The sequence below is a fragment of the Ostrea edulis genome, chromosome 6 (assembly GCF_947568905.1).
Source record: "Ostrea edulis chromosome 6, xbOstEdul1.1, whole genome shotgun sequence".
NCBI classification, from domain to species: Eukaryota; Metazoa; Mollusca; class Bivalvia; order Ostreida; family Ostreidae; genus Ostrea; species Ostrea edulis.
This window is the reverse complement of record NC_079169.1, coordinates 25,904,471-25,918,183: the sequence shown is the minus strand read 5'-3', so window position 1 is coordinate 25,918,183 and position 13,713 is coordinate 25,904,471. Positions and strand designations below refer to the sequence as shown.

Here is a 13,713-nt window from a genome sequence, read left to right as displayed (position 1 = left end):
ATGTGCGACACACCTTCTACCCAAGATGTATCTACAAACAAAGTTTGATGATTCTAGGCCTTGTAGTATTTAAGTTACGGGTCGGACACGAAAAAGCTAACAGACGGACGGACGGACGGATATCTTCTTAATGAAAAGTCACAGTGACCTGGTTTTAATGTGCGACACACCTTCTACCCAAGATGTATCTACAGACAAAGTTTGATGATTCTAGGCCTTGTAGTATTTAAGTTACGGGTCGGACACGAAAAAGCTAACAGACGGACGGACATGAACGCCATACCATAATACGTCCCGTCTTAAAACGAGCGTATAAAAATTGGACGGAAACTTCATCAATGCTCGTAGCTTTTTTGTGATAGATCTGAATTTTTTTTTATTTCAGATGAGGCAGGTAATATTTTCAGATAAATATCTTCATTATGTTTCAACCAAACGTTGACCTTGCAAAACGTTTGGGTTGTAGGGTAGGAGAAAAAAATAAACAATTCTGGGTTGATTTTTCAAGTCATGGATTGAATCAATTCATAAATATTACCTTCGTGAAGGTAACAGAGTTTCACAAGATATGCCGATATCCCAGTATTCAAGGGAACACTGCTTTCTGATAAAAATATGTATACATGTAATTGTAATATTAGATATATTAAAGGACACATCTCGTGTTTTCAAAGTATACAGAATTATATGCATTTTGTCTTCCTTATGCTTATAGAAATTAATTGTAATAGTTCGTTCGCTGAAGTATTGCGATAATTAGCCACAATACGGACTTAAATCTAAGCCCCGATTTCAAAAAGCCTAGTTAATTAGATAGGTAGTCACGTGGTACAGTGACGTCATATGCGACCTTCGTCGATCAACTTGTTGTAAAAGTAGTGTTAGATATTTTTAAAAACTCGGGTTTTAGGGGCCTAATTTATTTACCATGGATAACATTTATTTCGATGTTGACAAATTTCCCGAGTCTTATATCTTTTAGCCACCAGTGCGAGAAAAGCGAGTATGAAATCTGCATAAATTTGCGAGTAAATAATATTTACATGTATACATGGGATCACTGTCTAAACACAATTTGGTAATGCCATTTCTGTAAACAACTGTAATTAGCGTTTTTGCTTTTCTAAAATAAACAGTGCAATAATTATTAAATTTATTTTTGGAGAAGTTAGATAGGCCTAAATTATGATACGATTATGTATCATTGACAACTAGGCCTACTGTCACGGGTGCATTTCGGGAAAAAAAAATAATAATGATCAAACTTATTGTGAAAATCACAATACTTTTAAATTATTTTATTAAAGCAATTTTATTAGGCCTAATAATTATTTTTTGTTATCAACACGTTGTTACTTACGAAGTGGGAGCGCGGCGTGCTGTTGTTGTAAACACGTACACTTTTCTTAAAAAAAAATGAAAGCATTAATTATAATTCAATTCAAAAGTCGGGAAATATTATATTTTTTTTGATTTATAATTGAAAGTTCAATTATCTTTAAATTTCCTTTTTAAAACTACCAGTTGGTAGACACTGCTAACAAAGTTCTGCCTATGTTGTTACAAGGTGAAGGTCAGTTGGTGCGAGAGTGTGTATTGAATTCGAGAGCAGAACGGAAAGCATATGCCGTAGGCCTATATGTAACAGTGCGTAGCTTCGATAGAACAATTTTCTTGCAGTTTATCTACGTCTTTGTCCAAGTGCTTGTTTGGAAAAGTACAGGGACAAATTCTACTGGGAGTTTTTATGGCAAAGTCGTTGTGCCGACAAAAAATATTCACGGCTTGTCCCTCATACCTTCCTTCGAAAATTGAAAAAAACACAGTCCAAATCCTCTCTACTGACAGCAAGTACACGCTTAAACGGCACAAAACACCCTAATGCAGTGTTATTTACAAGCTGTTAATGTGATAATTGTTTGTTTGTCAATTAAATCTAATCTGTTTATGAAATGGCTATCAACTGTTTTCAAATCTTCTCGCTCGAGGTCGCATATGACGTCACAGATAATGGCGCGTAAAATATCGAAGAAAATATGCATATCGCAAGATTTGAATTTCATCGCTTTCAAATTCGAAAACTACGCAAACTGTTTCATTTAAAACACATGTAAAGTAGTTTTAGGCATGAAATGAATTAATTTTGCTGAAAAAATTAAAAAGTTTAAAAACATGAGATGTGTCCTTTAATGACTTCATTCATGAGGATGTTCTTATCTTCGATATTCATCCAAATGCTAAGTTCAATTTCATAGCTTTTATTATGCAATAAAACAATGGATGAAACTGACGAGTTTAAAGTCACAGTGGTTTGTGATTAGGCCCTCTCTATGGCGTGTATATAAGTTCCAAGCCACGCAGGGCATCATGTGTGTAGAAATCACAATCAGATAGTGAGTGTTATAGACATCACGTATGTTCGTTTAGATGACAGTAATATTTTTATCATTTATGTGTATATTCACACATGAACAATATCAGATAACTGCGACGACACGGAGGACAAGGTTACAAGTAATAACGAAAAATAAACTCCCGATCCAAATTTTCCACAGATCGTGAATAACTCAACCCACCATGTCTCGTCCAACTAAAAACAACCAATCCCCCTTTTAAGTTCTCTCTTTACATTGATTGACTAATCCATGCCCTCTTCTGTTTATATGTTGTTGTTTTTAGATTTGTTTTGTTATATGGTAGAGTTGTCTTTGTATGCTTGTTAATGCACCTGAAAAACACCAGTTTCTGAGAAATCAAGGTCACAACTACAACACAAGAGCAACTAACTCACTGCAAGAAATCAACTCTAGAACCAAGCTATACTTTAATTCATTTTTTCCATCTACAATAAGGAAATGGAATGCACTTCCTCGAAATGTCCAATTAAATCCATCTTTATCTAGCTTTAAGAAATATCTTGATATAAGTGTCATTAATATTCCAAACTATTTTTATTTAGGAACAAGAATCGGACAAACTCTTCATGCAAAATTGAGATTAGAAATCAGTGCTCTTAATCTTCATATGTTTCAAAGAAAATTATTTAATTCACCCCTTTGCATTTGTGGAGAAGTAGAAAGTATTGATCATTTTCTTTTACGCTGTAATATGTACTCAAGAGTTAGGACCAATACAATTCTGACACTGCCATATCCGCTTAATGTAGAATTATTGTTATACGGTAATGAAAATTTATCTGAAAGTGAGAAAAACAGCATTTTTTATTTAGCCCAGAAATTTCTTGTTGAAAGTAAAAGGTTCTGAAAGCTGTTCTACTACATCTACATGTAATACTGTCATATTGTATATAAAATATACTCATGTGCACCAAGGTTGTAATAAGTGGAAAACCTGTGTTTATTACTTATTGTTTATATGGCACAACGCTACAATTTATTATTTCAACTTTGTCTATAGTTTATATGCATTTGATCTGTATCGACACTTATCATACATATAAACGTGTGTTATTTTTCTCCCAATACTCAATTCCAGCTTTTCTCTCTTATTCCTATTTCTTTTTGCATGTATTGTAATAATTAGTATACGACTTATTTTACTTAGAACTTTCATTCACCTCTTAATTGTAAGATATTTAGAGCGAAATTAATATAAGCCTTTTGGCTTGTTTCTCAATCTAATTCATGTATAAGACATTGTTTGTAAACATTATCTAATTATTTACGAATAAATATTGTTTAAACTAAAAACACCACTGTGGGAATGCAGTTTGTTTTAATTATACGAGGATCAAACTCTGGACCTCCTCAGGTTGTGAAGTGAGCGCTCTAAACACCAGTCTAGCGCGGCCGCTTTATCAAGTACTAGTAGTGTGTTTATTAGATAAGATGACTTACCAGTTAGAGAACAAATAAAAACAAGCTACCTAACAATTAGAGAACAAATGAAAGCAAGCGACCTAACAATTAGTGACTTAATAAAATCCAACGACTTAACACGAGTTAATGAATTCAAGTAACTTAGAAATTAGTGACTTAATGAAAACAAGCAATTATAAATTAGTTGTTTGTTGCTTTACTTTCCATTTGAGAAATGTTTCACTCATTTATAGACATCACTTGCTGAGGGTGGAGTCCATAAATGTTACTTATCGCGCTAGCGCCTACCGTGACCTCCAATTTTATGGCCATATCCCAAAGACCCGTGACTTTCACTGCTAATGCCGGGCGGTTGGTGAAGGAACAGTCACTACCTACAATTTCACACAGCCCCGGGGATAGGGATTGAACCTGGGACCTCCCGAGCGACGGTAGAAGCCCTGTAGTTGCCAAAAGAACCATAAGCACAAAGAAGGTTCTTTATTGCATATTCTTCTCATGTGATGGTATAGCCGTACAAAGTCCGGTGCCAAAGGGCAAAAGTGTTACAGGTAGGTATTACTGAGATGTTATACTAAAATGCTCAAGAAATATGATCATAAACGACGCCCTGTGTCAGGATTTAGGCATGTTCATCTACTTCATGATAATGCTCTATCACATACATCTGAGCTTTTGAAGCAATTTTTGAAGTCGGAGAAGGTTACCGTCTTGCCACACCCACCATACTCTCCAGATCTAGCCCCTTGCGACTTTTTCCTTTTTCCAAAACTTAAATAGTTCTTATCTGGTCGTCGTTACAAGTCCCGACAAGCCCTTGGCTCAGCCATCAGTTAGGGCCTCAGACGTCTACTTAAATCAGCGTACCGTGACACATTTCAAAAATGGATTCAGAGATTGAAATTATGAATTCAAACTTCGGAGAATACTTTGAAAGGATGTAATGTTCATTTCACTATTTGAGTCGAATGCTTTTGTGATACCGTTCAATACACATTACATATCGAACAGCTTTCGTATAATTCCAGAAATTCAAATTATATACGAGAAATGAACAGTTTTTGCATGGTTCTTGTTTTTCAAATATAAAAAGATCTGGACTCTATACCTAATGAAATATAAAATAATCCTTCTCTGAGTAAATTAAAAAAAAAATCTAAATCAACACAAACTAAGTGAGTGGGTGTATATTGTTTAACATCCCTCTCGATAATTTTTCACTTAGGTGGAGACGTCACCACTGCCGGTGAAGGGCTGCAAAAGTTAGGCCTATATTCGGCGATTATGGTCTTTCAGCAGGGAGGGATCCTTATCGTGCCACACCTGCTGTGACTAGGGACCCTAGTTTTCGCGGTCTAATCTGAAGTACTGCCCATTTAGTCGCCTCTTACGACAAGCAAAAGGGTACTGAAGACCTATTCTAAATCGGATCCCCACGGGATCAACACAATATAAAGATTGATGAATATTACAATGCAGGAACTAGAAGAGCACTACATACACAATCAAGACTTAAATGTAGAATTATAGGAGTTCAACTACTACATACACAATTAAAACGCAAGAGTTCAACTACTACACACACAATTAAGTCTAGAAGAGTTCAACTACTACATACACAATTAAGACTAGAAGAGTTCAACTACTACACACACAATTAAGTCTAGAAGAGTTCAACTACTACATACACAATTAAGACTAGAATAGTTCAACTACTACATACACAATTAAGACTAGAAGAGTTCAACTACTACACACACAATTAAGTCTAGAAGAGTTCAACTACTACATACACAATTAAGACGAGAAGAGTTCAACTACTACATACACAATTAAGACTAGAAGAGTTCAACTACTACATACACAATTAAGTCTAGAAGAGTTCAACTACTACATACACAATTAAGACTAGAAGAGTTCAACTACTACATACACAATTAAGACTAGAAGAGTTCAACTACTACATACACAATTAAGTCTAGAAGAGTTCAACTACTACATACACAATTAAGTCTAGAAGAGTTCAACTACTACATACACAATTAAGTCTAGAAGAGTTCAACTACTACATACACAATTAAGTCTAGAAGAGTTCAACTACTACATACACAATTAAGACTAGAAGAGTTCAACTACTACATACACAATTAAGACTAGAAGAGTGCAACTACTACATACACAATTAAGTCTAGAAGAGTTCAACTACTACATACACAATTAAGTCTAGAAGAGTTCAACTACTACATACACAATTAAGTCTAGAAGAGTTCAACTACTACATACACAATTAAGTCTAGAAGAGTTCAACTACTACATACACAATTAAGACTAGAAGAGTTCAACTACTACATACACAATTAATACTAGAAGAGTTCAACTACTACATACACAATTAAGTCTAGAAGAGTTCTACTACTACATACACAATAAAGTCTAAAAGAGTTCATATACAACATACACAATTAAGTCTTGATTGCAGCGACCTTAATCTCTACAGGTTTCACAGAGATCTTTACGGCTCCCCTCTAAGCACTGGTAGTTCAATGTCATTATCTTATACAGTGTCCAAAATATAGTATAATATGTAACCTTACACTTAATACACTTACACATCCAACTGACGTTGATTTACTGCTGTTAATGATCTTAATGACATTGAAAATCGTCATATGTTTCAAACAGTACAATGATTTATCTTCTTACGCAAACGATATAGCACTTATCTAAAACAGTACAATCACAGCCAAAGATTATTCAAAATTTGTACAACATTTAAACTGAATATGAACTTGAAATAATTTGTAAAATGTATTAACATCTTTCTGTATCTATTAAAACCTATATACAATGTAATATGCAATGCATTATATATACTATAATTTGTATTGTACTTATGAAATCAATTTACATTGTCTATAACACGTTATTGTATATACATTTGTTGTTCAATACTGCACTTACTTTTATTAATAAGGAACTGTTTCCTTAATGTAATTCCAGTTATATTCTATATTTTGCTAATATCATGTATATTTGTAATCATTTACACTATAATAATGAATATACTTCTGATCAATATCAAGCGTACAGAAAGAGAAGGGTTAATCTGAGCCTATTGTATTGTTTCTTAATTTTGTCTCATATTTGTACTATATAATTATGCATGTATACATGAAAAATGAATAAAAGATTGTTTAAACTAAACTTTGAACAAAACCATTTGCTTACCGAAGTTATTCTGTATAATATGTGAAATATGCACTAAAGTCTTTCTATGTATGCTAATTACACTATTGAATCACGTGATTTACGACCGTAAATGCAACCCTCTATATAAGGATTTCTTATCACGATACTAGTTCTATCATCGCGACATCATCATGGTGACCAATTTCGTATTCATTCTTTTGATAGGATCATCGTTACTACAACCAGCTCCCGCAGGTTGGTACATCAAACTAATAATTTTCTCGTGTATTGTCTAACGGTATCGGCGAGATTATTTAAAATATACAGATGGAATTTAAAAACGAAACACAAATTTTTCCCAAAAAACTTTTTTTGGATATATTTTTATATCTATTGCATACTTCATTCACCATAAATTGTGCTGTTTTTAAAATTCATTATCTGTCGCACCCGGGTTGATTATTCACATGGTGTGAGTAATATTGCAAGACATTTTCTGGGCGTTATTCAAAACTTGTGAATAGGTAAAAACGAATTTTGTCGTGATAAAACAATATTCTGCTGGTGACTGCTGGTGGAAAAACAACAGTAAAGGTCACAAATAAAACCAAGCCGCGTTTGAACAATGAAATGCAAAATCAAACCGCCGGTATACTACAAGCTAATGTTCATCCCTGTTCAATATACCGGGTTGTTGTCAGACTGGATCAGTAGACCTGGTCGACCGTTTGTGACAACAAGCATACGTACGCCAACGTCGCGTGTGGGATAGGTTTACGATTACTGCGACTACGGCTTGGACGTAAAGGTAGGTCCATTCATCTTAGAACAGTATCCAGCATATTGAAACTCCATGGAATCCGCTGCAGAAAAGCTTACAACGGTTTACAACTTAAACCACGTCACCGACATTACAGAGTGGAGTGAGCCAGACAGGGACTGAAACAACGACACACCTGGACACGGGTCTTATCGGACGAGTCCAGATTCAATGTTAGTAAAGCAGACGGCAGAGCTCGTGTTCACCGTCATGTATAACGTTACGTAGCCAATTGTGCTCTTGAACGTGGAAAGGTCAGTGGAGGTAGCGTCATGGTTTGGGGTGAGATTAACACAAAGTTTCGCTCACAGTTGGTCATTTTGAATAGAACCTTACCTGCCAGACGGTATGTAGACGAAATTCTGCAGTCTATTTTAGTACCATTAATGCAGCAGCATATGAAAAAGTTTCAGTCGGAAAACAATGCATGAGCAACATTGACTCAAAATTTCCTACAAACGAACGATATCAACATTCCTGATTGGTCCGCTACGCATTTATGGGACAAGCTAGGTAGGCAGGCGCCGATCTCAGAATCCGCAAGGACTTGAAAGGACATTGTTGAAAGAGTGGCAGAACATTCCCCAACGGACCATTTGGAGTTTTCAATCAATGACACGTCGCCGACACGCCGTTATCAGAGGCTAATGGTGAGCAAATCCGGAATTGGTGACCAAAGTCGCATATTGAAACACCCCTCTTGACCTTCATTTTACATGTAGCCTCTCATGGAATAACAATGACGTTTAAAATCAATGGATAGTAGAGTTTTATCATAAAAAAATATAAACCACTTAAATTTGTTTCATGAATTAATACGTAACATAGAAAATTATCTAATAAATTTAACTGCGTTTTTAAAGTCCGTCAGTCTATTTCAACTTCACACAAACCTGTTATGAATTGAAAGCTCGTGCCTTAAACTCCTCACAATGTTGCATGTTGACATGGGCTCAATATCTGAAGAACTCACTAGGTATAGGAAACAGGTCTCACAAACACATCGTTCTATATGATTAATTTGACAATAGTTCCAGTGTGTTTACCTTTGGTATTTTTATAAATTGTAATAATAGCCTTTTCCTCATAAATGCGCGTATGAATCTTAATAAATATAGTACGTCTATTTCAACGACTGGGAATTCCGAAAGAAATGATGTAAATATTAAATATAGAGCGATGACACACTTCAAGAAGTATGCCAACGTGAAGCGTCACAATTCATACCCTCATGTATTCTAAGTAATGAAATATGAAAGGTGAAGATAACGAACAGTGATCAATCCCACAACTATAAAGAATACAAAATTAAGAGTAGGACAAACACGAATCCCGGGAGATACCAGAGGTGGGATCAGGTGCCCAGGAGGAGAAAGCATACCCTGTCAACCAGTGTATATATATATATATATATATATATATATATATATATATATATATATATAATATATTATCTTCAACAGCCCCGATCTTCAGTCATGGGATTAATGTCGGCGTTATAACTGACCACGACGTAACAGAGGCCTCTGGTCTGGCCTCTAGTCGGATCCACCCCAATGTCCTCTACACACATAACGACAAGGGTGACTCGTCCAGGATCTTTGCTGTGGATGCTGACTCCGGAAACGTCCTAGCGGAATTGAACATCAACAATGCCAGGAATTATGATTGGGAGGATATTGCCGTGGGTGGATGCCCCGGTGCACTTACAAAATCCTGTATTTACATAGGTAAGTGATGTCTGTCGAACATTCTCTTTATTGTTGGACATATAAAACACCACAAAAATGACCAACGACACGAACAATAGGGCATTGTCACCGGGACGACCTTTCCCTTCCCAAGGACAAGATATTTACAAAATGAAATAGATAGAATAGAAATGGAAACTAGCACTAAATTAAACTATAAAGGCTGAGAAAGGAAACAGAACGTCTACATTTTACAATTAGCTGGTGTACCATAGATCGAATACAACATTTTTTCGTACGAAAATAGTGCAATTTGTTAGAGAGAAGACGGGAATAAAAGTATAAAACAGCTTTAAAATCAACTATATGCCTTAAATATTATAAAGCACGGTGTTTTGGGGGGTTAGAAACTCTTATTGAAAGGTAACTATCAATGTTAATTTACCTAAACTGTTCAGGCATGTAGCATCATTTTTCAAGAGGGGGTGGTAGCAACCGGAGATGCTGAGTTCACAATAATCTAAAATTCTTGACAAGCAAAACAACCTAAAATATATTGTTTTACCAACCTATAAAATCCTAAATCGTGGGGAGGGGCAGCGTTCGCCCTTCTCTCATCACTACATTGGCTCAATTCATCAGTTCAAGGTCAGTCAATATATCTTACTCAGCACGTGAAACTTGAAAAATAGTTTTAATTAAATAAAAAATGTAAAATTGACGGAATATTAGCGTTGTAAAAAATGCCCCCTTGTTTTGCGTGCCTGTTTTTCCAACGTGTCTCACAGTCCACTGGCCATCTTGTTACCACTGCACGTCCAGTATCTGGTTGTTACTCATCTTGTTACCACTGCACGTCCAGTATCTGGTTGTTACTCATCTTGTTACCACTGCACGTCCAGTATCTGGTTGTTACTCATCTTGTTACCACTGCACGTCCAGTATCTGGTTGTTACTCATCTTGTTACCACTGCACGTCCAGTATCTGGTTGTTACTCATGCATGGCGTATTACTTACATTTTACTTATAACTTTCTTCATGTATATCTATCCTCTAATATTTACCCCCACTTTTCTTTTTTGTACAGCTTCTGGATATATTTTGTAATTTGTTATATATACTACTCAAAATTTGATAAGGATCATAAATATTTTTCTGTTTAAAAAATTAATAACTGCATAACTGGCAATATTGTGTCCAAGTGAAATCCAAAATCGGGCGTTGCCCTCGGGGAATATGATTTTTCTTGGGTGAATAAATATTCACATTTCCCTCACTATCATGCAATAAATGTATAATGTTTTACAGGAGACATTAGTGACCACTATATAATGTTTATAGGAGACATTGGTGACCACTACATAATGTTTTACAGGAGACATTGGTGACCACTGTATAATGTTTTACAGGAAACATTGGTGACCACTGTATAATGTTTTACAGGAAACATTGCTGACCACTACATAATGTTTTACAGGAGACATTGCTGACCACTATATAATGTTTTACAGGAGACATTGGTGACCACTATATAATGTTTACAGGAGACATTGATGACCACTGTATAATGTTTTACAGGAGACATTGATGACCACTATATAATGTTTTATAGGAAACATTGGTGACCACTATATAAAGTTTAACAGCAGACATTGGTGACCACTATATAATATTTTACAGGAGACATTGGTGACCACTATATAATATTTTACAGCAGACATTGGTGACCACTATACACTGTATAATGTTTTACAGGAGACATTGGTGACCACTATATAATATTTTACAGGAGACATTGGTGACCACTATATAATATTTTACAGCAGACATTGGTGACCACTATACACTGTATAATGTTTTACAGGAGACATTGCTGACCACTATATAATGTTTTACAGGTGACATTGATGACCACTATGTAATGTTTACAGGAGACATTGGTGACCACTATATAATGTTTACAGGAGACATTTATGAGCACTATATAATGTTTTACTGGAGACATTGGTGACCACTATATAAAGTTTAACAGCAGCCATTGGTGACCACTATATAATATTTTACAGCAGACATTGGTGACCACTATACACTGTATAATGTTTTACGCCAAACACTGGTCACCACTGAATAATGTTTTATAGGAGACACAGGTGATCACGCTGGAGATGGAAGTGTGAAGAATATTTACGTGGTGAAGGAACCAGTCCTGTTAAAAGATGGGAGTCTGGACCCCATAGTTACCCTTCATTATGAGTGAGTAAATTACGGAGTCTGAACCCGATCGTTACCCTCCGTTATAAATAAATAAAGAATGCGGTCTGAAACCGATCGTTACCAAATAAGTAAGGGGAACGATAGTTTTCCTTCGTTATGAGTAAGTAAAGAAGAGGAGTTTACGTAAGTGATGGACGAGTCCGAGCCAGATCGTATACCTTCATGATGAAGACAAAATATTGGTTCCGTATCCTTCATTACGAGTAAGTAAAGAGAGGGGTCTGAACCCAATTGTTACCATCCACTTTGAGTTGGTAAGGGATGGAATTTCGCACAGACCGTTACCTTTGAATATTAGTAATTAAAAGACGGAAGTCCGAGCGCGATCGTAATTATCCAGGTAAGTATAAGTTTTCTTCTATTATGAGAATGTCTTTTATGTTTGCAAATAAAAAAGCCTTTGATGTTTCGTTGTTCCTGTAACTCCAGAAAACAAACTTTCAAATTAACATTTGATGTAAAGAAAGAAAGACAATTCTCATGTATTTAAAGAAGAAAAAAGTAACATACAAGTTTATTTAGACTAGAATGTCTTCTTTGAAGGGAATGGTATTTCTGCATAATCGGCTGCACCGATTATAAGTTTTGCCCATGGTTCCATATTTTCATACCCCCTTATAGAAAAAAATGCAGGAATAGGAATTTAAACAATAGTTAGCTGGTATATATGACTCCTATCCAACCCCATCTGCGTCGAGGGCATCGGATATATGTACTTTGTGTTTAAATTCAAAGTTCATTCGTATATAATATATTACATGCGAATCTTGTTTATATTTTTACTACAGATGGAGTGTCTTAGATACCGAAACATTAATGATAGATCCTAGTGGTAATGTAATTCTCGTTAGTAAAGTCCATGGAGGAATTGGCCAGGTAGGGATGATTCCCGCGTCAGCATTTCAAAGCTCCGCAACTTATCGAATTTCAACTTCAACCACCCTCAACATTCCGCAGACAACCCATAACGACCCCGTGGGTGGGGATATCTCCCCGAATGGCCGTGAAGTTCTGCTGAGGACTCATAATTCACTATTTTACTGGAGGGTTGATAGCATGGATTACTTAACTACCCTTAGTACTGTGGACCCCGTGGTGGTTTCTCATGTCAAAGAACACCAGGGCGAGGCTGTCGCGTGGGACACCCTTGGAAACGGTTACTTCACGTGCAGTGAGGGACACAACCAACCGATCTACTATTTTAGGCGCTCTTCACAATAATGTAATTGGTACAAAAGTCCCGTTTTTTTATTAATAGCCTGATTTGTGTATCCGGTGATCAAGTCTTCAGAAGCAGTTGTTCACGGACGGAGACTAGTAGATGTCGTTTACAAATCATTAAAAAAAGGTCCGTTCATTAAACAAAAGAAGAATGCTTCAATTTTAAAAATGCTATAATTATCTGTAAACTATACTGTATTTGCTATTTGTTTTTGCATGTTTCTTGTTAATTCAATATCATGTTTGTTACCTAACGATTGCCTTGTTTTTGGTATCGTAATCTAGTGGTAACTGAAGTCCTATAACAAGACCACCACTCCGACATTCTAGTTGTACTCAGTCGGTCTAGTTATAGAGATCTCGGTGGGGTTTATATCTTTTGCCTGACAGAGATACAGTTCAATTATCACCCGGTCTGATTTGACATCCTTTTAAGAATCTAGTTTTGATTAGATTAATTTTCACCAAATAAGAAAAATATTTCGAGATACATATACAATGAAATGCTGATTAAAATGAAAGACATCAGATACAAAGCCTGATGTTTATAATAACGTAAAACATACTGATTCGATATGCAAGAGCTTGTTCTGGGTATAGTCAGTTTTTAAATAGAGGTAAGCTACTGACAAACAAGTTGATGGTACAGGGATTTCAACAGTCTCGATTGAAGTCAGC

The 13,713-nt window shown here is 35.7% G+C and overlaps 1 protein-coding gene across 1 annotated transcript; it reads left to right on the top strand.

The window, feature by feature from the left end:
• Window positions 1-7,219: 7,219 nt before the first annotated feature.
• On the top strand, window positions 7,220-13,035 carry LOC125647079 (uncharacterized). Its single transcript, XM_048873772.2, has 4 exons — window positions 7,220-7,283; window positions 9,312-9,578; window positions 11,682-11,793; window positions 12,603-13,035. The coding sequence occupies exons 1-4, from the start codon at window positions 7,220-7,222 to the stop codon at window positions 13,033-13,035; spliced, it is 876 nt and encodes a 291-aa protein (XP_048729729.2).
• The last annotated feature ends 678 nt before the right edge of the window (window positions 13,036-13,713 follow it).

Coding starts and splice junctions, on each gene's coding strand:
- LOC125647079 (XM_048873772.2), top strand. CDS start 7,220: ATGGTGACCAATTTCGTATTCATTCTTTTGATAGGATCATCGTTACTA. Junction 7,284..9,311: donor ACTACAACCAGCTCCCGCAG/GTTGGTACATCA, acceptor TATCTTCAACAG/CCCCGATCTTCAGTCATGGG. Junction 9,579..11,681: donor AAAATCCTGTATTTACATAG/GTAAGTGATGTC, acceptor AATGTTTTATAG/GAGACACAGGTGATCACGCT.